Source organism: Oncorhynchus gorbuscha, unplaced genomic scaffold, assembly GCF_021184085.1.
Source record: "Oncorhynchus gorbuscha isolate QuinsamMale2020 ecotype Even-year unplaced genomic scaffold, OgorEven_v1.0 Un_scaffold_631, whole genome shotgun sequence".
NCBI classification, from domain to species: Eukaryota; Metazoa; Chordata; class Actinopteri; order Salmoniformes; family Salmonidae; genus Oncorhynchus; species Oncorhynchus gorbuscha.
In genome coordinates, this window is record NW_025745744.1 from 278,985 (window position 1) to 305,298 (window position 26,314).

Genomic DNA, 26,314 nt, shown 5'->3' on the forward strand with positions numbered 1-26,314 from the left:
GATCTGGTAGGTGATGTTATAACATGGTCTGGTAGGTGATGTTATAACATGTTAAATATAGTAATGGTAGTACATGGTCTGGTAGGTGATATTATAACATGGTCTGGTAGGTGATATTATAACATGGTCTGGTAGGTGATATTATAACATGGTCTGGTAGGTGATATTATAACATGGTCTGGTAGGTGATATTATAACATGGTCTGGTAGGTGATATTATAACATGGTCTGGTAGGTGATGTTATAACATGGTCTGGTAGGTGATATTATAACATGGTCTGGTAGGTGATATTATAACATGGTGATATTATAACATGGTGATATTATAACATGGTCTGGTAGGTGATAGTATAACATGGTCTGGTAGGTGATATTATAACATGGTGATATTATAACATGGTCTGGTAGGTGATATTATAACATGGTGATATTATAACATGGTCTGGTAGGTGATATTATAACATGGTCTGGTAGGTGATAGTATAACATGGTCTGGTAGGTGATATTATAACATGGTCTGGTAGGTGATATTATAACATGGTCTGGTAGGTGATATTATAACATGGTCTGGTAGGTGATGTTATAACATGGTGATATTATAACATGGTCTGGTAGGTGATATTATAACATGGTCTGGTAGGTGATATTATAACATGGTCTGGTAGGTGATATTATAACATGGTCTGGTAGGTGATATTATAACATGGTGATATTATAACATGGTCTGGTAGGTGATATTATAACATGGTCTGGTAGGTGATATTATAACATGGTCTGGTAGGTGATGTTATAACATGGTCTGGTAGGTGATGTTATAACATGGTGATATTATAACATGGTCTGGTAGGTGATATTATAACATGGTCTGGTAGGTGATGTTATAACATGGTGATATTATAACATGGTCTGGTAGGTGATATTATAACATGGTCTGGTAGGTGATATTATAACATGGTCTGGTAGGTGATATTATAACATGGTCTGGTAGGTGATGTTATAACATGGTGATATTATCTTATTATTATTATTATTATATTATAACATGGTCTCCCCCTAGGTGATCCCTTATAACATGGTCAACCATTTTGAAAAGAAGGTAACATCCGGTCTCGTTTGATATAAGTCAAACATGGACACTGGTAGGTGATATTATCACACTGGTCTGTGGTGATATTATAACTCTCTCTCCAGATGAAACATGGTCTTGTAGGTGCCCAACAATGTTATAACATGGTCTGGTCCAGGTGATTTCCGGAGACCTTCTCCCTTACCTCATCGCTATAACATGGTCTGGTAGGTGATGTCTTAGAGAGCGAGAGTTGCATATTATAACATACACTGATCCCTGATGTTATAACATGGTCAGACCAGTATATTATAACATGGTCTGGTAGGTGAAACTTATAACATGGTCTGGTAGGTGATATTATAAATGACCTGCTTGATCCAAACAGTCAGGTTTCAAGACTGATCATTATAACATGAGTCTGTAGGTGATATTATAACATGGTCTGGTAGGTGATATTATAACTCTGCTCTGATATTATAACATGGCTGCCTTCGATACTGTGAACCATCAGGTGATATTATAACATGGTCTGGTAGGTGATCTATAACATGGTCTGGTATTGGTCCTACCTGACAGGTCGCTTATAACATGGTGGCGTGGCGAGATTATCTGTCTCCTAGGTGCGCTATCACCACTGGTGTATAACATGGTCTGGTAGGTGATATTTATAACATGGCTCTGTCATAACCTAACATGGTCTCTGATATCATTGCTATGCAGGTGACACACAATTAAACATGGTCTGATGACCAGGTGGTGATATTATAACATGTCTGGCAGACATATCAGTGTGGATGACGGATCACCACCTCAAGGTGAATTATAACATGCTGTCTTCCTCATGGGGTAGGTGATATTATAACATGATCTCGCCATAGGTGACAACTCCATGGTCCTCCTCCCAGAGTGCTATTAGAACCTTGGTGTGATATTATAACATGGTCTGTAGGTGATATTATAACATCACGGTGCACGTTCTGGTAGGTCATATTATAACATGGTCTGGTAGGTGATATTATAACAGGCACTTGTGATATTATAACATGGTCTGGAGGTGATATTATAACATGGCTGGGCTCTGGTCCTAGGTGATATTAAAACAACATGGTCTGGTAGGTGATATTATAACAGGTCTAGTGTTAACATGGTCCAAGTTCTCTCACGTCACCCCGCTGATATTATCATGCTCTCTCCACTGATATTATCCAGTTGAAGGTGATCCGTTATACAAGACCATGGTGATATTATAACTGTGAGGTGATATTATAACATGGTCACCTCAGTGATATTATAACATGCTCTGGTAGGTGATATTATACACCCAAATAAAGGGCACTGCGTAGGTGATATTATAACATGGTCTGGTAGGTGATATTATAACACTGAGGAAGTAACAGTTCCCGCTCAGCCCAGTATTAAAGGTGATATTATGGAACAAACTGGTCGACGCCAGGTAGGTGAATTATAACATGGTGATACCTGAAACCCCACCTGGTTTAAGGTAGGATAGGATAAGGTGATATTATAACATCCCCCTTAAAATATTTAGATGATATTATAACATGGTCTGGTAGGTGATGTCATAAGGTGAATGCAACATGGTCTGTAGGTGATCTTATAACATGGTCTGGTAGGTGACTTAAATGTAAATGTAATATGGCTTTGATATTTCACAACTTATAACAGGCCACATCCCAGGTGACCTCTATAACTGGTGATGTTGAGACTTGTGTTTTGAGGTGATATTTATAAATGGTCAGTTGAGTGATATTGTGAGTGTGTCTGTTTGTCAAGGTGATATTATAACATGGTCTTTTGCTCAGGTGATATTATAACTCCTATTTCTGGTCTGGTTAGGTGATATTATAACGCTGTTCTGTGAAGGTGATATTATAACATGGTCTGGTAGGAGATCTTATAACATGGCAATTTCTGGCAGGTGATATTATAACATGGTCTGGTAGGTGATAGTTTCAGAAGAAAGGTCATGTTTCTGGCCATTTTGGTGAAATTATACCCACAAATGCTGATGGTCTGGATACTCAACTAGTTATAACAGTTTTATTGCCTCTATAATCATGGTCTGGTAGCTGTGCTAACATAATTATAAATGGTTTTCTAGGTGATAACAATAGGTGTAGCCTTTAAAATGATAAACTTGTGATTAGCTAACACAACGTGCCATTATACATGGGAGTGATGGTTTATGATAATGGGCCTCTGTACGGCCAGGTGATATTATAACAAATCTGCCATTCTCCAACTGATATTATAACATGGTCTGTAGGTGATATTATAACATGGTCTGCTAAATGACTTAAATGTAAATGTAAATGTATATTATAACATGGTCTGGTAGGTGATATTATAACATGGTCTGGTAGGTGATATTATAACATGGTCTGGTAGGTGATATTATAACATGGTCTGGTAGGTGATGTTATAACATGGTGATATTATAACATGGTCTGGTAGGTGATGTTATAACATGGTCTGGTAGGTGATATTATAACATGGTCTGGTAGGTGATAGTATAACATGGTCTGGTAGGTGATGTTATAACATGGTGATATTATAACATGGTCTGGTAGGTGATATTATAACATGGTCTGGTAGGTGATATTATAACATGGTCTGGTAGGTGATGTTATAACATGGTCTGGTAGGTGATGTTATAACATGGTGATATTATAACATGGTCTGGTAGGTGATATTATAACATGGTCTGGTAGGTGATGTTATAACATGGTGATATTATAACATGGTCTGGTAGGTGATATTATAACATGGTCTGGTAGGTGATATTATAACATGGTCTGGTAGGTGATAATATAACATGGTCTGGTAGGTGATATTATAACATGGTCTGGTAGGTGATGTTATAACATGGTCTGGTAGGTGATATTATAACATGGTCTGGTAGGTGATATTATAACATGGTCTGGTAGGTGATGTTATAACATGGTGATATTATAACATGGTCTGGTAGGTGATATTATAACATGGTCTGGTAGGTGATATTATAACATGGTCTGGTAGGTGATATTATAACATGGTCTGGTAGGTGATATTATAACATGGTCTGGTAGGTGATATTATAACATGGTCTGGTAGGTGATGTTATAACATGGTCTGGTAGGTGATATTATAACATGGTCTGGTAGGTGATATTATAACATGGTCTGGTAGGTGATATTATAACATGGTCTGGTAGGTGATATTATAACATGGTCTGGTAGGTGATATTATAACATGGTCTGGTAGGTGATATTATAACATGGTGATATTATAACATGGTCTGGTAGGTGATATTATAACATGGTCTGGTAGGTGATGTTATAACATGGTGATATTATAACATGGTCTGGTAGGTGATATTATAACATGGTCTGGTAGGTGATATTATAACATTGTCTGGTAGGTGATATTATAACATGGTCTGGTAGGTGATATTATAACATGGTGATATTATAACATGGTCTGGTAGGTGATATTATAACATGGTCTGGTAGGTGATATTATAACATGGTCTGGTAGGTGATAGTATAACATGGTCTGGTAGGTGATATTATAACATGGTCTGGTAGGTGATATTATAACATGGTCTGGTAGGTGATATTATAACATGGTCTGGTAGGTGATATTATAACATGGTGATATTATAACATGGTCTGGTAGGTGATAGTATAACATGGTCTGGTAGGTGATATTATAACATGGTCTGGTAGGTGATATTATAACATGGTCTGGTAGGTGATGTTATAACATGGTGATATTATAACATGGTCTGGTAGGTGATAGTATAACATGGTCTGGTAGGTGATGTTATAACATGGTGATATTATAACATGGTCTGGTAGGTGATATTATAACATGGTCTGGTAGGTGATAGTATAACATGGTCTGGTAGGTGATGTTATAACATGGTGATATTATAACATGGTCTGGTAGGTGATATTATAACATGGTCTGGTAGGTGATATTATAACATGGTCTGGTAGGTGATATTATAACATGGTCTGGTAGGTGATATTATAACATGGTCTGGTAGGTGATATTATAACATGGTCTGGTAGGTGATATTATAACATGGTCTGGTAGGTGATATTATAACATGGTCTGGTAGGTGATATTATAACATGGTCTGGTAGGTGATATTATAACATGGTCTAGGTGATATTATAACAGGTGATATTATAACATGGTCTGGTAGGTGATATTATAACATGGTCTGGTAGGTGATATTATAAACATGGTCTGGTAGGTGATATTATAACATGGTCTGGTAGGTGATATTATAACATGGTCTGGTAGGTGATATTATAACATGGTCTGGTAGGTGATATTATAACATGGTCTGGTAGGTGATATTATAACATGGTCTGGTAGGTGATGTTATAACATGGTGATATTATAACATGGTCTGGTAGGTGATATTATAACATGGTCTGGTAGGTGATATTATAACATGGTCTGGTAGGTGATATTATAACATGGTCTGGTAGGTGATATTATAACATGGTCTGGTAGGTGATGTTATAACATGGTCTGGTAGGTGATGTTATAACATGGTGATATTATAACATGGTCTGGTAGGTGATATTATAACATGGTCTGGTAGGTGATATTATAACATGGTCTGGTAGGTGATATTATAACATGGTCTGGTAGGTGATATTATAACATGGTCTGGTAGGTGATATTATAACATGGTCTGGTAGGTGATATTATAACATGGTGATATTATAACATGGTCTGGTAGGTGATATTATAACATGGTCTGGTAGGTGATGTTATAACATGGTGATATTATAACATGGTCTGGTAGGTGATGTTATAACATGGTCTGGTAGGTGATATTATAACATGGTGATATTATAACATGGTCTGGTAGGTGATGTTATAACATGGTCTGGTAGGTGATATTATAACATGGTGATATTATAACATGGTCTGGTAGGTGATATTATAACATGGTCTGGTAGGTGATATTATAACATGGTGATATTATAACATGGTCTGGTAGGTGATATTATAACCTGGTGATATTATAACATGGTCTGGTAGGTGATATTATAACATGGTGATATTATAACATGGTCTGGTAGGTGATATTATAACATGGTCTGGTAGGTGATATTATAACATGGTCTGGTAGGTGATATTATAACATGGTCTGGTAGGTGATATTATAACATGGTCTGGTAGGTGATAGTATAACATGGTCTGGTAGGTGATATTATAACATGGTCTGGTAGGTGATATTATAACATGGTCTGGTAGGTTATATTATAACATGGTGATATTATAACATGGTCTGGTAGGTGATGTTATAACATGGTCTGGTAGGTGATATTATAACATGGTCTGGTAGGTGATATTATAACATAGGTGATATTATAACATGGTCTGGTAGGTGATATTATAACATGGTCTGGTAGGTGATATTATAACATGGTCTGGTAGGTGATATTATAACATGGTCTGGTAGGTGATATTATAACATGGTCTGGTAGGTGATATTATAACATGGTCTGGTAGGTGATATTATAACATGGTCTGGTAGGTGATATTATAACATGGTCTGGTAGGTGATATTATAACATGGTCTGGTAGGTGATATTATAACATGGTGATATTATAACATGGTCTGGTAGGTGATAGTATAACATGGTCTGGTAGGTGATATTATAACATGGTCTGGTAGGTGATAGTATAACATGGTCTGGTAGGTGATGTTATAACATGGTGATATTATAACATGGTCTGGTAGGTGATATTATAACATGGTCTGGTAGGTGATATTATAACATGGTGATATTATAACATGGTCTGGTAGGTGATATTATAACATGGTCTGGTAGGTGATATTATAACATGGTCTGGTAGGTGATATTATAACATGGTCTGGTAGGTGATGTTATAACATGGTCTGGTAGGTGATAATATAACATGGTCTGGTAGGTGATAATATAACATGGTGATGTTATAACATGGTCTGGTAGGTGATGTTATAACATGGTGATATTATAACATGGTCTGGTAGGTGATATTATAACATGGTCTGGTAGGTGATATTATGGTCTGGTAGGTGATATTATAACATGGTCTGGTAGGTGATATTATAACATGGTCTGGTAGGTGATATTATAACATGGTGATACATGGTCTGGTAGGTGATATTATAACATGGTCTGGTAGGTGATATTATAACATGGTGATATTATAACATGGTCTGTGATATTATAACATGGTTATAACATGGTCTGGTAGGTGATATTATAACATGGTCTGGTAGGTGATATTATAACATGGTCTGGTAGGTGATATTATAACATGGTCTGGAGGTGATTATAACATGGTCTGGTAGGTGATATTATAACATGGTCTGGTAGGTGATATTATAACATGGTCTGGTAGGTGATATTATAACATGGTCTGGTAGGTGATATTATAACATGGTCTGGTAGGTGATATTATAACATGGTCTGGTAGGTGATATTATGATATTATAACATGGTGATATTATAACATGGTCTGGTAGGTGATGTTATAACATGGTCTGGTAGGTGATATTATAACATGGTCTGGTAGGTGATATTATAACATGGTCTGGTAGGTGATATTATAACATGGTGATATTATAACATGGTCTGGTAGGTGATGTTATAACATGGTCTGGTAGGTGATATTATAACATGGTCTGGTAGGTGATATTATAACATGGTCTGGTAGGTGATATTATAACATGGTCTGGTAGGTGATGTTATAACATGGTCTGGTAGGTGATATTATAACATGGTCTGGTAGGTGATATTATAACATGGTCTGGTAGGTGATATTATAACATGGTCTGGTAGGTGATATTATAACATGGTCTGGTAGGTGATATTATAACATGGTCTGGTAGGTGATATTATAACATGTGTCTGGTAGGTGATATTATAACATGGTCTGGTAGGTGATATTATAACATGGTCTGGTAGGTGATATTATAACATGGTCTGGTAGGTGATATTATAACATGGTGATATTATAACATGGTCTGGTAGGTGATATTATAACATGGTGATATTATAACATGGTCTGGTAGGTGATATTATAACATGGTCTGGTAGGTGATATTATAACATGGTCTGGTAGGTGATATTATAACATGGTCTGGTAGGTGATATTATAACATGGTCTGGTAGGTGATATTATAACATGGTCTGGTAGGTGATATTATAACATGGTCTGGTAGGTGATATTATAACATGGTGATATTATAACATGGTCTGGTAGGTGATATTATAACATGGTCTGGTAGGTGATGTTATAACATGGTGATATTATAACATGGTCTGGTAGGTGATATTATAACATGGTCTGGTAGGTGATATTATAACATGGTCTGGTAGGTGATGTTATAACATGGTCTGGTAGGTGATATTATAACATGGTCTGGTAGGTGATGTTATAACATGGTCTGGTAGGTGATGTTATAACATGGTCTGGTAGGTGATATTATAACATGGTGATATTATAACATGGTCTGGTAGGTGATATTATAACATGGTCTGGTAGGTGATATTATAACATGGTCTGGTAGGTGATATTATAACATGGTCTGGTAGGTGATATTATAACATGGTCTGGTAGGTGATAGTATAACATGGTCTGGTAGGTGATATTATAACATGGTCTGGTAGGTGATATTATAACATGGTCTGGTAGGTGATATTATAACATGGTCTGGTAGGTGATATTATAACATGGTCTGGTAGGTGATATTATAACATGGTCTGGTAGGTGATATTATAACATGGTCTGGTAGGTGATGTTATAACATGGTCTGGTAGGTGATATTATAACATGGTCTGGTAGGTGATATTATAACATGGTCTGGTAGGTGATATTATAACATGGTGATATTATAACATGGTCTGGTAGGTGATATTATAACATGGTCTGGTAGGTGATATTATAACATGGTCTGGTAGGTGATGTTATAACATGGTCTGGTAGGTGATATTATAACATGGTCTGGTAGGTGATATTATAACATGGTCTGGTAGGTGATGTTATAACATGGTCTGGTAGGTGATATTATAACATGGTCTGATATTATAACAGGTGATATTATAACATGGTCTGGTAGGTGATATTATAACATGGTCTGGTAGGTGATGTTATAACATGGTCTGGTAGGTGATATTATAACATGGTCTGGTAGGTGATGTTATAACATGGTCTGGTAGGTGATATTATAACATGGTCTGGTAGGTGATATTATAACATGGTCTGGTAGGTGATATTATAACATGGTCTGGTAGGTGATATTATAACATGGTGATGTTATAACATGGTCTGGTAGGTGATATTATAACATGGTCTGGTAGGTGATATTATAACATGGTCTGGTAGGTGATATTATAACATGGTCTGGTAGGTGATATTATAACATGGTCTGGTAGGTGATATTATAACATGGTCTGGTAGGTGATATTATAACATGGTCTGGTAGGTGATGTTATAACATGGTCTGGTAGGTGATATTATAACATGGTGATATTATAACATGGTCTGGTAGGTGATATTATAACATGGTCTGGTAGGTGATATTATAACATGGTCTGGTAGGTGATATTATAACATGGTCTGGTAGGTGATATTATAACATGGTCTGGTAGGTGATATTATAACATGTTATATATAGTAATGGTAGTACATGATCTGGTAGGTGATGTTATAACATGGTCTGGTAGGTGATGTTATAACATGTTAAATATAGTAATGGTAGTACATGGTCTGGTAGGTGTTGCAGCTGAAGTTCTTGTTGCTGAGGCAGGTTAGGAACCCTCTGGAGATGCTGGAGAGGAGTGGTTTCAGTTTCACCTCCATCCACACCTTTATCAGGTCCTCATCTTGGTAGGCTTCTGCCTCTGGGTTCACACTGATACCCAGCTCTAGTCTGAACACTGGGGTCTGGGATAGACTGGATCTCTGGAGAGGGGGAGACAGGGGTTAAAGTTCATACTTATACCCAGCTCTAGTCCGATGAGAATGGGGAGGTGATGAGAGTGGGGTCAGCCCCTGGGGGTGGGGGGGTGATGAGAGTGGGGGTGGGGGGTGATGAGAGTGGGGGGGTGATGAGAGTGGGGGGGTGATGAGAGTGGGTGGGTGATGAGAGTGGGGGCGTGATGAGAGTGGGAAGTGATGAGAGTGGGGTCAGCCTCTGGGGGGTGGGGGGTGATGAGAGTAGGGGGGTGATGAGAGTTTGGTACATTCAGACTTGGGAGAAGTGCAGGCTCTCTTTTAAGTGGAATAAAACATGATATTGCCAGAGAGAGTTGACTAAGCATAATATTCTACTGTACATGTTAAGTAAAGGCCCGTCTTAGTAGCAGTGACTTGGCATCTTGTGAGCTTCCCCACCTTGGTGTGTTTCATAACATACGTTTCTTCACACCCTCAACGACATCCTACCAACTGAACCAACGCTTGGTTCACTATCAACGTCATGATGGTTAAAAGGTTAGTCCCCGTTTACTCAGATGTGATCCTATAGCAGTTGTTCATAATGGGAAGGACAAGCCGTCCACACAGGCATCACATCACTCAGCACTTCTACCCATCTGTCTCTTGCATTATGTCAGTCACTGAGAAATGGCATTCCGCTGACGGAATGTTCAGATCAGTTCTGAAGTTCTGGAGCCGTGTCAACATTCCAATCAAATAAGGTGCGTTCCTGTTTTAAAGGAGCGTTTCAATTGGTATGCTGACTGCAGGAATGTCCACCAGAACTGTTGCTAGAGAATTACATGTTAACTTCTCTACCATAACCCACATTCCCAACGTTGTTTTAGAGAAAACTCATTCTGATTTACATTTACATTTTACATTTAAGTCATTTAGCAGACGCTCTTATCCAGAGCGACTTACAAATTGGTGCATTCACCTTATGACATCCAGTGGAACAGTCACTTTACAATAGTGCATCTAAATCTTAAAGGGGGGTGATTGGCTGGGCCTGGCTTCCTAGTGGGTGGGCCTATGCCCTCCTATCACCCAACCATAGCTACACCTCTGCCCAGTCATGTGAAATCCATAGATTAGGGCCTAATGCATTTATTTCAACTGACTTATTTCCTTATGTGAACTGTAACTCAGTAAAATCAATGTTGCGTTTATATTTTTGTTTGGTACATTTGAAAGGTTTCAGATAGTATTTGAATGCAGGTCTGGGGATGTATCAAGCTACCATGAAGGAGTAGACGTCCAGGGCAGCGTCGATGGTGTCCTTCAGGTTCTGCAGGTGGTCTCTCCCTGTGTCTGTAGCTGGCAGACCCACACACTGGAGGAAGTTAGAGGTAGGATCACCAGCCTGGGGATGGACAATAACATCATGACTTCCTGTTCCTACATTCTACTATATCTGCAGGTGGTCTCTCCCTGTGTCTGTAGCTGGCAGACCCACACACTGGAGGAAGTTAGAGGTAGGATCACCAGCCTGGGGATGGACAATAACATCATGACTTCCTGTTCCTACATTCTACTATATCTGCAGGTGGTCTCTCCCTGTGTCTGTAGCTGGCAGACCCACACACTGGAGGAAGTTAGAGGTAGGATCACCAGCCTGGGGATGGACAATAACATCATGACTTCCTGTTCCTACATTCTACTATATCTGCAGGTGGTCTCTCCCTGTGTCTGTAGCTGGCAGACCCACACACTGGAGGAAGTTAGAGGTAGGATCACCAGCCTGGGGATGGACAATAACATCATGACTTCCTGTTCCTACATTCTACTATATCTGCATCAGTTCCCTTGTTGGTAGTTTCCTGGCAGACCTACTACACTGGATCAGTTAGATTGTAGGATCACCAGCCTGGTGATGTAACATCATGACTTCCTGTTCCTACATTCTACTATTCTGCAGTAGTGTCCTGTTACATCCTACTATATCTGCATCAGTTAGATATAGAACACATTCTAAACCAGTGTTTCCCAACTCAGAACACATTCTCCTGTTCCCCCAACAGAACACATTAAACCAGTGTTTAAACCAGTTCCCCCAACAGAACACATTCAACTCCAGTGTTTCCCAACAGAACACATTCTAAACCAGTGTTTCCCAACTCCTCCTGTTCCCCCAACAGAACACATTCTAAACCAGTGTTTCCCAACTCCCCAGTGTTTCCCAACTCCCCCAACAGAACACATTCTAAACCAGTGTTTCCCAACTCCCCAACAGAACACATTCTAAACCAGTGTTTCCCAACTCCCCCAACAGAACACATTCTAAACCAGTGTTTCCCAACTCCTCCTGTTCCCCCAACAGAACACATTCTAAACCAGTGTTTCCCAACTCCCCCAACAGAACACATTCTAAACCAGTGTTTCCCAACTCCCCCAACAGAACACATTCTAAACCAGTGTTTCCCAACTCCTCCTGTTCCCCCAACAGAACACATTCTAAACCAGTGTTTCCCAACTCCCCCAACAGAACACATTCTAAACCAGTGTTTCCCAACTCCTCCAACAGAACACATTCTAAACCAGTGTTTTCCCAGAAACATTCTAAACCAGTGTTTTCCCCAACAGAACACATTCTAAACCAGTGTTTCCCAACTCCCCAACAGAACACATTCTAAACCAGTGTTTCCCAACTCCTCCTGTTCCCCCAACAGAACACATTCTAAACCAGTGTTTCCCAACTCCCCCAACAGAACACATTCTAAACCAGTGTTTCCCAACTCCTCCAACAGAACACATTCTAAACCAGTGTTTCCCAACTCCCCCAACAGAACACATTCTAAACCAGTGTTTCCCAACTCCTCCTGTTCCCCCAACAGAACACATTCTAAACCAGTGTTTCCCAACTCCCCCAACAGAACACATTCTAAACCAGTGTTTCCCAACTCCTCCAACAGAACACATTCTAAACCAGTGTTTCCCAACTCCCCCAACAGAACACATTCTAAACCAGTGTTTCCCAACTCCCCCAACAGAACACATTCTAAACCAGTGTTTCCCAACTCCTCCAACAGAACACATTCTAAACCAGTGTTTCCCAACTCCCCCAACAGAACACATTCTAAACCAGTGTTTCCCAACTCCTCCTGTTCCCCCAACAGAACACATTCTAAACCAGTGTTTCCCAACTCCTCCTGTTCCCCCAACAGAACACATTCTAAACCAGTGTTTCCCAACTCCCCCAACAGAACACATTCTAAACCAGTGTTTCCCAACTCCCCCAACAGAACACATTCTAAACCAGTGTTTCCCAACTCCTCCTGTTCCCCCAACAGAACACATTCTAAACCAGTGTTTCCCAACTCCTCCTGTTCCCCCAACAGAACACATTCTAAACCAGTGTTTCCCAACTCCTCCTGTTCCCCCAACAGAACACATTCATACTTTCATACTTTCTTTTTCATACTGGTCCCCCGTGGGAATCGAACCCACAATGCTCTACCAACTGAGCTACACGGGACCCCTGGAGGCTGTCCCCCAACAGGGGCCTAAACCAGGGTGTCAGCGCATGCTTTTGTTCCAGCCCGGCACTAACACACCTGATTCATCTGATGGTGGATTACTATTGGTTGAACTTTATAAACATGTTATGTATCCCAAATGGCATCCCTATTTAGTGCACCACTTTTGACCAGTAGTGCACTAAATAGGGCATAGGGCCCTGTTTGGGACCTGTTGTTTCCCCAGAGACTAACATGAGACCAGTGTGTGACCCTCTGTCCGCACACTGGGTATCAATGGAGAAAGGACACGTTCAAAGAACACATTCATACACACGTGTCGATGTGCAGCTACTGAGACTTACACACATATCAAACACGTGTTGATGTACAGCTACTGAGACTTACACACATATCAAACACCCTCTGTCCGCACACTGGGTATCAATGTCAAAGAACGACACACGTGTCGATGTACAGCTACTGAGACTTACACACATATCAAACACGTGTCGATGTGCAGCTACTGAGACTTACACACATATCAAACACGTGTTGATGTACAGCTACTGAGACTTACACACATATCAAACACGTGTCGATGTGCAGCTACTGAGACTTACACACATATCAAACACGTGCTACTGAGACGACGTGTCGATGTGCAGCTACTGAGACTTACACACATATCAAACACGTGTCGATGTGCAGCTACTGAGACTTACACACATATCAAACACATGTCGATGTGCAGCCTGATTTACACATAGCAAACATTCAAACCTGTTTAGATTCTACTGAATCACTCTGACCTTTCACCTTGTTAGACATGTTTTTATGAGAGAGAGACGGAGGGATGGAGGGAGGGAAAGAGAGAGAGAGCGAGGTGGGGGGTAGAGAGAGCGAGTGGGGGGGGTGGAGGGAAAGAGAGAGAGATGGAGAAAGGGAAAGAGAGAGAGGTGGGGGGCAGACAGAAAGAGATTCAGAGGGGGTGGAGAAGGGAAACAGATGGAGAAGGGAAAGAGAGAGAGTAAGGTGGGGGTAGAGAGAGAGAGGGGGAGTGGAGGGAGAGAGAGAGGGATGGAGAGAGAGATAGAGGGAGATAGAGAGAGAGAGGAGGAGTAGAGGGAGAGAGAGAGAGAGGGATGGAGAGAGAGATAGAGGAGATGGAGGAAGGGATGGGGAAATGGAAGGAGAGAGAGGGAGGGAGAGAGAGAGAGGTGGGGGTAGAGGGAGAGAGAGGGGGGGTAGAGGGAGAGAGAGAGAGGGAGAGAGTTGGGGGTAGAGGGAGAGAGGGGGGTAGAGGGGAGAGAGAGAGGGAGGGAAGGAGAGAGAGAGAGGGAGGGAAGGAGAGAGAGAAAGGTGTGGGGCAGACAGAGAGCGAGAGAGAGAGAGAGAGGGGGGGGTAGAGGGAGGGAGAGAGGGGGGAGTAGAGGGAGAGAGAAAGAGAGAGGGGGAGTAGAGGGAGGAGAGAGGGGGAGGGAAGGAGAGAGAGAGGTGTGGGGCAGAGAGAGAGAGTGAGAGAGAGAGAGAGGGGGTGGAGGGTGAGGGAGAGGTTGAATGCTAGCACTCACCTGAGTACACAGTTCTTGCGTAAGGCAGGTCTCATGTCTTTAAGTTTCCATCAGCAGGGGAGGGTGAAGCATTAAAAGACAAAAAGAAAACGTCAGAAAAATTATTTACATATTTCAGCTGCCTAACTTACAGAAGAAGAATCATTAGGACACAGAGAACCTTCTAGAGTTCTAAAGTTACACCAAAGAATCCTCAAAGAATCTAGAGCTGATGTGATTGTTAAGTGTTGTTATGGGCCTCATTCTGGACTGGAATGTGGCTCCGATGACAATGACTTACCGTTGTGCATCTGATGCTCCTGTGGGAACACAATCACATCATTTATTGGTTTAATAATTGAACGTGTTTATTTCATTTCTTTAATCTGAGAAGAAAGTGATTGTTTGTGGGCAATGAATTAAAACTTGAATTCTTCCAATTCATTAGACAGTACTGTTAACTGTTATTCTGTCTCTCTCTCTGCTACCAGGGGAATACATGTACAAATGTCAATACAAATATCCAGGTTTTCTGTGTAATAAAAAGCCACAGCATCCATTAAAATGTCATGTATTTACATTTGCAGCAGATAACCTGACCCTGCCCTTGAGTACAGTGGACCTGCTCTCCAGTCTACTGTACTCTACTGTCTACTGTACTCTACTGTACTCTACTATACACTACTGTACTGTACTCTACTGTCTACTGTACTCTACTGTCTACTGTACTCTACTGTACTCTACTGTCTACTGTACTCTACTGTCTACTGTACTCTACTGTACTCTACTATACTCTACTGTCTACTGTACTCTACTGTACTCTACTATACACTACTGTACTCTACTATACACTACTGTACACTACTGTCTACTGTACTCTACTATACACTACTATACACTACTGTACTGTACTCTACTGTCTACTGTACTCTACTGTTTACTCTACTGTCTACTGTTTACTCCTACTCTACTGTACTCTACTATACACTACTATACAATACTATACACTACTGTCTACTGTACTCTACTATACACTACTGTCTACTGTACTCTACTATACACTACTATACACTACTGTACTGTACTCTACTGTCTACTGTACTCTACTGTCTACTGTACTCTACTGTACTCTACTATACACTACTGTACTGTACTCTACTGTCTACTGTACTCTACTGTCTACTGTACTCTACTGTCTACTGTACTCTACTGTACTCTACTATACACTACTGTACTCTACTGTCTACTGTACTCTACTGTACTCTACTATACACTACTGTACTCTACTGTACTCTACTGTACTCTACTATCTACTGTACTCTACTGTCTACTGTACTCCACTGTCTACTGTATTCTACTGTACTATACTGTACTGTACTCTGCTATATTTTACTGTACTCTACTATATTTTACTGTACTCTGCTATATTTTACTGTACTCTGCTATATTCTACTGTAATCTACTGTATTTTACTGCACCCTGCTGTACTCTAGTGTCTACTGTATTTTACTGTACTCTACTATATTTTACTGTACTCTGCTATATTTTACTGTACCCTGCTATATTTTACCGTACTCTGCTATATTCTACTGTACTCTGCTATATTCTACTGTACTCTGCTATATTTTACTGTACTCTGCTATATTCTACTGTACTCTGCTATATTTTACTGTACTCTGCTACATTCTACTGTACTCTGCTATATTTTACTGTATTCTGCTATATTTTACTGTACTCTGCTATATTTTAATGTACTCTGCTACATTCTAATGTACTCTGCGATATTTTACTGTATTCTGCTATATTTTACTGTACTCTGCTATATTTTAATGTACTCTGCTACATTCTACTGTACTCTGCTATATTTTACTGTATTCTGCTATATTTTACTGTACTCTGCTATATTTTACTGTATTCTGCTATATGTTACTGTATTCTGGTATATTTTACTGTACTCTGCTATATTTTACTGTACTCTGCTATATTTTACTGTATTCTGCTATATTTTACTGTACTCTGCTATATATTTACTGTATTCTGCTATATTTTACTGTACTCTGCTATATTTTACTGTACTCTGCTATATTTTACTGTATTCTGCTATATTTTACTGTATTCTGCTATATTTTACTGTACTCTGCTATATTTTACTGTATTCTGCTATATTTTACTGTATTCTGCTATATTTTACTGTATTCTGCTATATTTTACTGTATTCTGCTATATTTTTTATTTTTACTGTATTCTGCTATATTTTAATGTACTCTGCTACATTTACTGTACTCTGCTATATTTTACTGTATTCTGCTATATTTTACTGTACTCTGCTATATTTTACTGTACTCTGCTATATTTTACTGTACTCTGCTATATTTTACTGTATTCTGCTATATTTTACTGTACTCTGCTGTCTACTTTATTCTATTATATTCTACTGTCTGTTTTCTACTGTATCTACTATACTACAATACTGTATTCTACTGTCTACTGTATTCTACTGTAATGTACTGTATTCTACTGTCTACTGTATTCTACTGTAATGTACTGTATTCTACTGTCTACTGTATTCTACTGTAATGTACTGTATTCTACTGTCTACTGTATTCTACTGTAATGTACTGTATTCTACTGTTCTCTACTGTATTCTACTGTACTGTAATGTACTGTACTCTACTGTTCTCTACTGTTTTCCACTGTCTATTGTATTGTACTGCACTCGTTTGTACTCTACTGTACTTACCCCAGTAGCAGCAGAGAGCTGTGAGGTAGAACAGGAGGAAGAGGTGGCGTGATCTCATGATGACGAGACAATGACTGTCATGGGGTCAGCTGGAAACAGATATCACTGATCTAGGAACACAAGATAACTGGTTATTATCACTATAACAGGTTGCTATAATAGAGTCAACTGGTCTCTGGGGATATAGTTCATGGAACACAAGATAGATAACCGGTTATTATCACTATAACAGGTTGCTATAATAGAGCCAACTGGTCTCTGGGGATATAGTTCATGGAACACAAGATAACCGGTTATTATCACTATAACAGGTTGCTATAATAGAGTCAACTGGTCTCTGGGGATATAGTTCATGGAACACAAGATAACCAGTTATTATCACTATAACAGGTTGCTATAATAGAGTCAACTGGTCTCTGGGGATATAGTTCATGGAACACAAGATAACCGGTTATTATCACTATAACAGGTTGCTATAATAGAGTCAACTGGTCTCTGGGGATATAGTTCATGGAACACAAGATAACCGGTTATTATCACTATAACAGGTTGCTATAATAGAGTCAACTGGTCTCTGGGGATATAGTTCATGGAACACAAGATAACCGGTTATTATCACTATAACAGGTTGCTATAATAGAGTCAACTGGTCTCTGGGGATATAGTTCATGGAACACAAGATAACCGGTTATTATCACTATAACAGGTTGCTATAATAGAGTCAACTGGTCTCTGGGGATATAGTTCATGGAATACAAGATAACCGGTTATTATCACTATAACAGGTTGCTATAATAGAGCCAACTGGTCTCTGGAGATATAGTTCATGGAACACAAGATAACCGGTTATTATCACTATAACAGGTTGCTATAATAGGGCCAACTGGTCTCTGGAGATATAGTTCATGGAATACAAGATAACCGGTTATTATCACTATAACAGGTTGCTATAATAGAGTCAACTGGTCTCTGGGGATATAGTTCATGGAATACAAGATAACCGGTTATTATCACTATAACAGGTTGCTATAATAGAGTCAACTGGTCTCTGGGGATATAGTTCATGGAACACAAGATAACCAGTTATTATCACTATAACAGGTTGCTATAATAGAGTCAACTGGTCTCTGGAGATATAGTTCATGGAACACAAGATAACCGGTTATTATCACTATAACAGGTTGCTATAATAGGGCCAACTGGTCTCTGGGGATATAGTTCATGGAACACAAGATAACCGGTTATTATCACTATAACAGTTGCTATAATAGAGCCAACTGGTCTCTGGGGATATAGTTCATGGAACACAAGATAACCGGTTATTATCACTATAACAGGTTGCTATAATAGAGTCAACTGGTCTCTGGGGATATAGTTCATGGAACACAAGATAACCGGTTATTATCACTATAACAGGTTGCTATAATAGAGTCAACTGGTCTCTGGGGATATAGTTCATGGAATACAAGATAACCGGTTATTATCACTATAACAGGTTGCTATAATAGAGCCAACTGGTCTCTGGAGATATAGTTCATGGAACACAAGATAACTGGTTATTATCACTATAACAGGTTGCTATAATAGAGTCAACTGGTCTCTGGGGATATAGTTCATGGAACACAAGATAACCGGTTATTATCACTATAACAGGTTGCTATAATAGAGTCAACTGGTCTCTGGGGATATAGTTCATGGAACACAAGATAACCGGTTATTATCACTATAACAGGTTGCTATAATAGAGTCAACTGGTCTGATATAGTTCTCTAATTCTCTCCTTCTCTCTTTCTTTCTCTCTCTGGGGATATAGTTCATGGAACACAAGATAACCGGTTATTATCACTATAACAGGTTGCTATAATAGAGTCAACTGGTCTCTGGGGATATAGTTCATGGAACACAAGATAACCGGTTATTATCACTATAACAGGTTGCTATAATAGAGTCAACTGGTCTCTGGGGATATAGTTCATGGAACACAAGATAACCGGTTATTATCACTATAACAGGTTGCTATAATAGAGTCAACTGGTCTCTGGGGATATAGTTCATGGAACACAAGATAACCGGTTATTATCACTATAACAGGTTGCTATAATAGAGTCAACTGGTCTCTGGGGATATAGTTCATGGAACACAAGATAACCGGTTATTATCACTATAACAGGTTGCTATAATAGGGCCAACTGGTCTCTGGAGATATAGTTCATGGAACACAAGATAACCGGTTATTATCACTATAACAGGTTGCTATAATAGGGCCAACTGGTCTCTGGAGATATAGTTCATGGAATACAAGATAACCGGTTATTATCACTATAACAGGTTGCTATAATAGAGTCAACTGGTCTCTGGGGATATAGTTCATGGAATACAAGATAACCGGTTATTATCACTATAACAGGTTGCTATAATAGAGTCAACTGGTCTCTGGGGATATAGTTCATGGAATACAAGATAACTGGTTATTATCACTATAACAGGTTGCTATAATAGAGTCAACTGGTCTCTGGGGATATAGTTCATGGAATACAAGATAACTGGTTATTAACCAGGTTGCTAAATAATGCAGCGTTCTCAACTGGTCCTGGGGATATAGTTCATGGAATACAAGAGGACTGGCCACCCACAACATAGGGAGAAGGGTGACGTTGTCCCTAGATGCTGATCTTGGGTCAGTTTAACATTGTTCCCCACAAATGGATAAGGGAACAATTGGGGGAGGGGAAGCTGATACTGGATCTGTACCATGGGGGAAACTTCAACCCAGAGCCTGATGCAGACAAGAGTGAATGAAACAGGGAGACTGATATGGACAGAGAGATACAGAGTGGATGAAACAGGGAGACTGATATGGACAGAGAGATACAGAGTGGATGAAACAGGGAGACAGATATGAAACAGGGGACAGAGAGATGTAGAGTGGATGAATCAGAGAGACAGATATGGAGAGATGGACAGAGTGGATGAATCAGAGAGACAGATAGGACAGAGTAGATACAGAGTGAGGTGAAACAGGGAGACAGATATGGACAGAGAGATACAGAGTGGATGAATCAGAGAGACAGATATGGAAATGGACATGATTGTGTTTCTAGGGTAGAGGACCGGGTGGTAGTGGGTAGTGAGGTGCAGGGTAGAGTACCAGTGGTAGCTGGGTAGTGAGGTGCAGGGTAGAGTACCAGTGGTAGCTGGGTAGTGAGGTGCAGGGTAGAGGACCGGGTGGTAGCTGGGTAGTGAGGTGCAGGGTAGAGTACCGGGTGGTAGCTGGGTAGTGAGGTGCAGGGTAGAGGACCGGGTGGTAGCTGGGTAGTGAGGTGCAGGGTAGAGTACCAGTGGTAGCTGGGTAGTGAGGTGCAGGGTAGAGTACCAGTGGTAGCTGGGTAGTGAGGTGCAGGGTATAGTACCAGTGGTAGCTGGGTAGTGAGGTGCAGGGTATAGTACCAGTGGTAGCTGGGTAGTGAGGTGCAGGGTATAGTACCTGGGTGGTAGTGAGGTAGTGATAGTACCTCTAGTGAGGTGCAGGGTAGAGTACCAGTGGTAGCTGGGTAGTGAGGTGCAGGGTAGAGTACCAGTGGTAGCTGGGTAGTGAGGTGCAGGGTAGAGTACCGGGTGGTAGCCGGGTAGTGATAGTCTCTAAGGTGCAGGGTAGAGTACCAGTGGTAGCTGGGTAGTGAGGTGCAGGGTATAGTACCAGTGGTAGCTGGGTAGTGAGGTGCAGGGTATAGTACCGGGTGGTAGCTGGGTAGTGAGGTGCTGTGCTTCACTGAGAAGAATGCTGCTAGCTTGCACCTAACGCCTACACACACACACGCATGAATGCACGAACACACACACACACACAGAAAGATTAAAACACAAAAGGATAATGATGGTGTCTTTCCGACAGCAGATCAATCACATGACATGGTCACATGACGTGGTCACATGACGTGGTCTGTCTGTCAAACTGTAGTAGAAAGATCAAGCTAAAATAACTACATCTTATCCAGCCACACACACACACACACACACACACACACACACACACACACACACACACACACACACACACACACACACACACACACACACACACACACACACACACACACACACACACACACACAGAGACACACAAAGACACACAGAGACACACATACACAGAGAGACACACACAGAGAGACACACAACACACACACACAACACAGAGACACACACACACACACACACACAGAGACACACACACACACACACACACACACAGGACATCCACTGTCCAGCCAGAGATGAACACAAACTGTGTAGGTGAAGTTACAGATCTAGTTTTTCTAGTTTGTCCCCTTCCCCTATGCTCTCTCTCACACTGGGAGCAACACACACACACACAACACTTAATGAGTCACCCGTGGTGTGTGAGGTCTATGCCCTGTTGTATAATGTGTGAGGTCTATGCCCTGTTGTATAATGTGTGTGAGGTCTATGCCCTGTTGTATAATGTGTGTGAGGTCTATGCCCTGTTGTATAATGTGTGTGAGGTCTATGCCCTGTTGTATAATGTGTGTGAGGTCTATGCCCTGTTGTATAATGTGTGTGAGGTCTATGCCCTGTTGTATAATGTGTGTGAGGTCACATGCCCTGTTGTATAATGTGTGTGAGGTCTATGCCCTGTTGTATAATGTTTGTGAGTCTATGCCCTGTTGTAAATGTGTGTAAGGTCTATGTCTGTTGTATAATGTACACCTGTAACAATGCCCTGTTGTATAATGTGTGTGAGGTCTATGCCCTGTTGTATAATGTGTGTGTCACAGCCTAAGTATGATGCTGCTCCATCTGTTCCTTTGTTTGGCTGTAGAATCTCTCTAGTATCAGCTCTTCAGTTAAACACACTGCTGTGTTTGTCCAATATCAAATACACCTTCTAGAAGTGTTTGGCCTAAGTCCACTCCTAAGACCACTCCTAAGACCACTCCTAAGACCACCCCTAAGTCACTCCCAAGTCTACTCCTAACACCACCCCTAAGTCACTCCTAAGTCCACTCCTAACACCACCCCTAAGTCCACTCCTAAGACCACTCCTAAGTTCACCCCTAAGACCACCCCTAATCCACTCCTAAGTCCACTCCTAAGACCACCCCTAAGTCCACCCCTAAGACCACTACTAAGACCACTCCTAAGTCCACTACCAAGAAACCACCCCTAAGTCACTCCTAAGTCCACTCCTAACACCACCCCTAAGTCCACTCCTAACACCACCCCTAATTCACTCCTAAGTCCACTCCTAAGTCCACTACTAAGACCACTCCTAAGTCCACTACCAAGACCACTACCAAGTCCTCTACTAAGTCCACTCCTAAGTCCACTCCTAAGTCCACCCCTAAGTCCACCCCTAAGTCCTCTCCTAAGTCCACTCCTAAGTCCACCCCTAAGTCCTCTCCTAAGTCCACTCCTAAGTCCTCTCCTAAGTCCATTCCTAATCCACTCCTAACACCACCCCTAACCATCAGTGAACAGTAGTTCTATATAACCATCAGTGAACAGTAGTTCTATATAACCATCAGTGAACAGTAGTTCTATATAACCATCGGTGAACAGTAGTTCTATATAACCATCAGTGAACAGTAGTTCTATATAACCATCAGTGAACAGTAGTTCTATATAACCATCAGTGAACAGTAGTTCTATATAACTATCAGTGAACAGTAGTTCTATATAACCATCAGTGAACAGTAGTTCTATATAACCATCAGTGAACAGTAGTTCTATATAACCATCAGTGAACAGTAGTTCTATATAACCATCAGTGAACAGTAGTTCTATATAACCATCGGTGAACAGTAGTTCTATATAACCATCGGCGCCTGCTCAGAGATATTACATTAGTTGTGTGCCAGGTGTGGATAAACAGGTGTTCCTTAGGGCCGACCAAACAGTAGTATTCTACCTGACCAACTAACGAGACTCATGTTATTCACAGAGGTAGAACCATAGCACTGCCACCTGGGATGTTACCTGTTACCAGAGAAACAGACCTCCTCAACAACACAATACTGCTGATGTAACATAGACTATAATAACATAGACTGTAATAACAGACCTCCTCAACAACACAATACTGCTGATGTAACATAGACTATAATAACATAGACTGTAATAACAGACTGTAATAACAGACCTCCTCACCAACACAATACTACTGATGTAACATAGACTATAATAACATAGACTTTAATAAAATAGACTGTAATAACATAGACTATAATAACATAGACTGTAATAACATAGACTATAATAACATAGACTGTAATAACAGACTGTAATAACAGACCTCCTCACCAACACAATACTACTGATGTAACATAGACTATAATAACATAGACTGTAATAACAGACTGTCATAACAGACCTCCTCACCAACACAATACTACTGATGTAACATAGACTATAATAACATAGACTATAATAACATAGACTTTAATAAAATAGACTGTAATAACATAGACTATAATAACATAGACTGTAATAACAGACTATAATAACATAGACTATAATAACATAGACTGTAATAACATAGACTGTAATAACAGACTATAATAACATAGACTATAATAACATAGACTATAATAACATAGACTATAATAACATAGACTGTAATAACATAGACACTACCTGATGTAACATAGACTATAATAACATACTGTAATAACATAGACTATAATAACATAGACTATAATAACATAGACTGTAATAATAGACTGTAATAACATAGACTATAATAACATAGACTATAATAACATAGACTATAATAACATAGACTATAATAACATAGACTGTCATAACAGACCTCCTCAACAACACAATACTACTGATGTAACATAGACTATAATAACATAGACTGTAATAACATAGACTATAATAACATAGACTATAATAACATCTATAATAACATAGACTGTCATAACAGACTCAACAACACCTACTGATAACATAGACTATAATAACATAGACTGTAATAACATAGACTGTAATAACAGACTATAATAACATAGACTATAATAACATAGACTATAATAACATAGACTATAATAACATAGACTATAATAACATAGACTATAATAATACATAGACTATAATAACATAGACTGTAATAACAGACTGTCATAACAGACCTCCTCAACAACACAATACTACTGATGTAACATAGACTATAATAACATAGACTGTAATAACATAGACTATAATAACATAGACTATAATAACATAGACTGTAATAACATAGACTATAATAACATAGACTATAATAACATAGACTATAATAACATAGACTATAATAACATAGACTGTAATAACATAGACTATAATAACATAGACTATAATAACATAGACTATAATAACATAGACTATAATAACATAGACTGTAATAACATAGACTATAATAACATAGACTGTAATAACATAGACTGTAATAACAGACTATAATAACATAGACTATAATAACATAGACTGTAATAACATAGACTATAATAGCATAGACTATAATAACATAGACTGTAATAACAGACTGTCATAACAGACCTCCTCACCAACACAATACTGCTGATGTAACATAGACCATAATAACATAGACTGTAATAACATAGACTATAATAACAGACCTCCTCAACAACACAATACTGCTGACTGGTAACAGACCTGTTACCAAACTGATGTAAACAATTTAATTTAAAAAATACTTAATGTATATATATATATGAAATAACTTTATTCTTCCTACTTCATAAGTGTATGTTGCTTGGTAGCTAAAACGCGACACCGTTCACCTGTCACAAACAAACAACAAACAAAAACGACTTACACACTCAGTCAAACAACAACCCCTGAATTCAGTCTCAGTCTAATAACAGGGGTATGTAACCTGTAAGTAGTCATTATACCAACCTCCACACTCAGTCAAACAACAACCCCTGAATTCAGTCTAATAACAGGGGTATGTAACCTGTAAGTAGTCATTATACCAACCTCCACACTCAGTCAAACAACAACCCCTGAATTCAGTCTAATAACAGGGGTATGTAACCTGTAAGTAGTCATTATATCAACCTCCACACTCTCTCCGCTCCAACTCGGTTTTTTTTATACGCAAAGGCTTTTATAATGAAGGTAGAAATCAGAGCTTTAACATAAAAGAAATCAAAGCTTTACCTGATGAAGGTGTCAGGTCAACCAGTAAGGTGTTAGCCGTGTCAGTCGGTCAGGTCGGCAGGTGTGTAAGTGTTGGGTTGCTTCCTCCGTCTGTCTCTGAAGGTGTACTGATACCTGAGACGCAGGTCAACCAGTAAGCTGCTGTGTTTCCTCAAGACACAAGATGATGTTGTGAATGAACAAGAGGGTGTGTATCATCTCTCGTTATAAGGGCCTGAGGCATGTTACTGCTCTATAGGTGTGTCTCTCTCTGTGCGTGTTGTGTAATGTGTGTGAAATCTCTGTTGTGTGTGTGTGTGTCTCTGTCTGT

General features: G+C 39.6%; 1 protein-coding gene across 1 annotated transcript in view; it reads right to left on the reverse strand.

Annotated features, from left to right (window-relative positions):
• The window catches only part of LOC124019555, a 78,854-nt gene extending 52,741 nt beyond the window's left edge, over positions 1 to 26,113 (reverse strand). Inside the window, exons 1-6 of the mRNA XM_046334920.1 lie at positions 26,005 to 26,113; positions 17,821 to 17,930; positions 15,382 to 15,400; positions 15,102 to 15,138; positions 11,313 to 11,435; positions 9,855 to 10,054 (exon numbers count right to left, since the gene is read on the reverse strand). Of these exons, the coding sequence (XP_046190876.1) occupies positions 9,855 to 10,054; positions 11,313 to 11,435; positions 15,102 to 15,138; positions 15,382 to 15,400; positions 17,821 to 17,878 (437 nt within the window). The 5' untranslated portion in view covers positions 17,879 to 17,930; positions 26,005 to 26,113. The remainder of the gene's footprint in view (positions 1 to 9,854; positions 10,055 to 11,312; positions 11,436 to 15,101; positions 15,139 to 15,381; positions 15,401 to 17,820; positions 17,931 to 26,004) is intronic.
• Between the last annotated feature and the right edge of the window lie 201 nt (positions 26,114 to 26,314).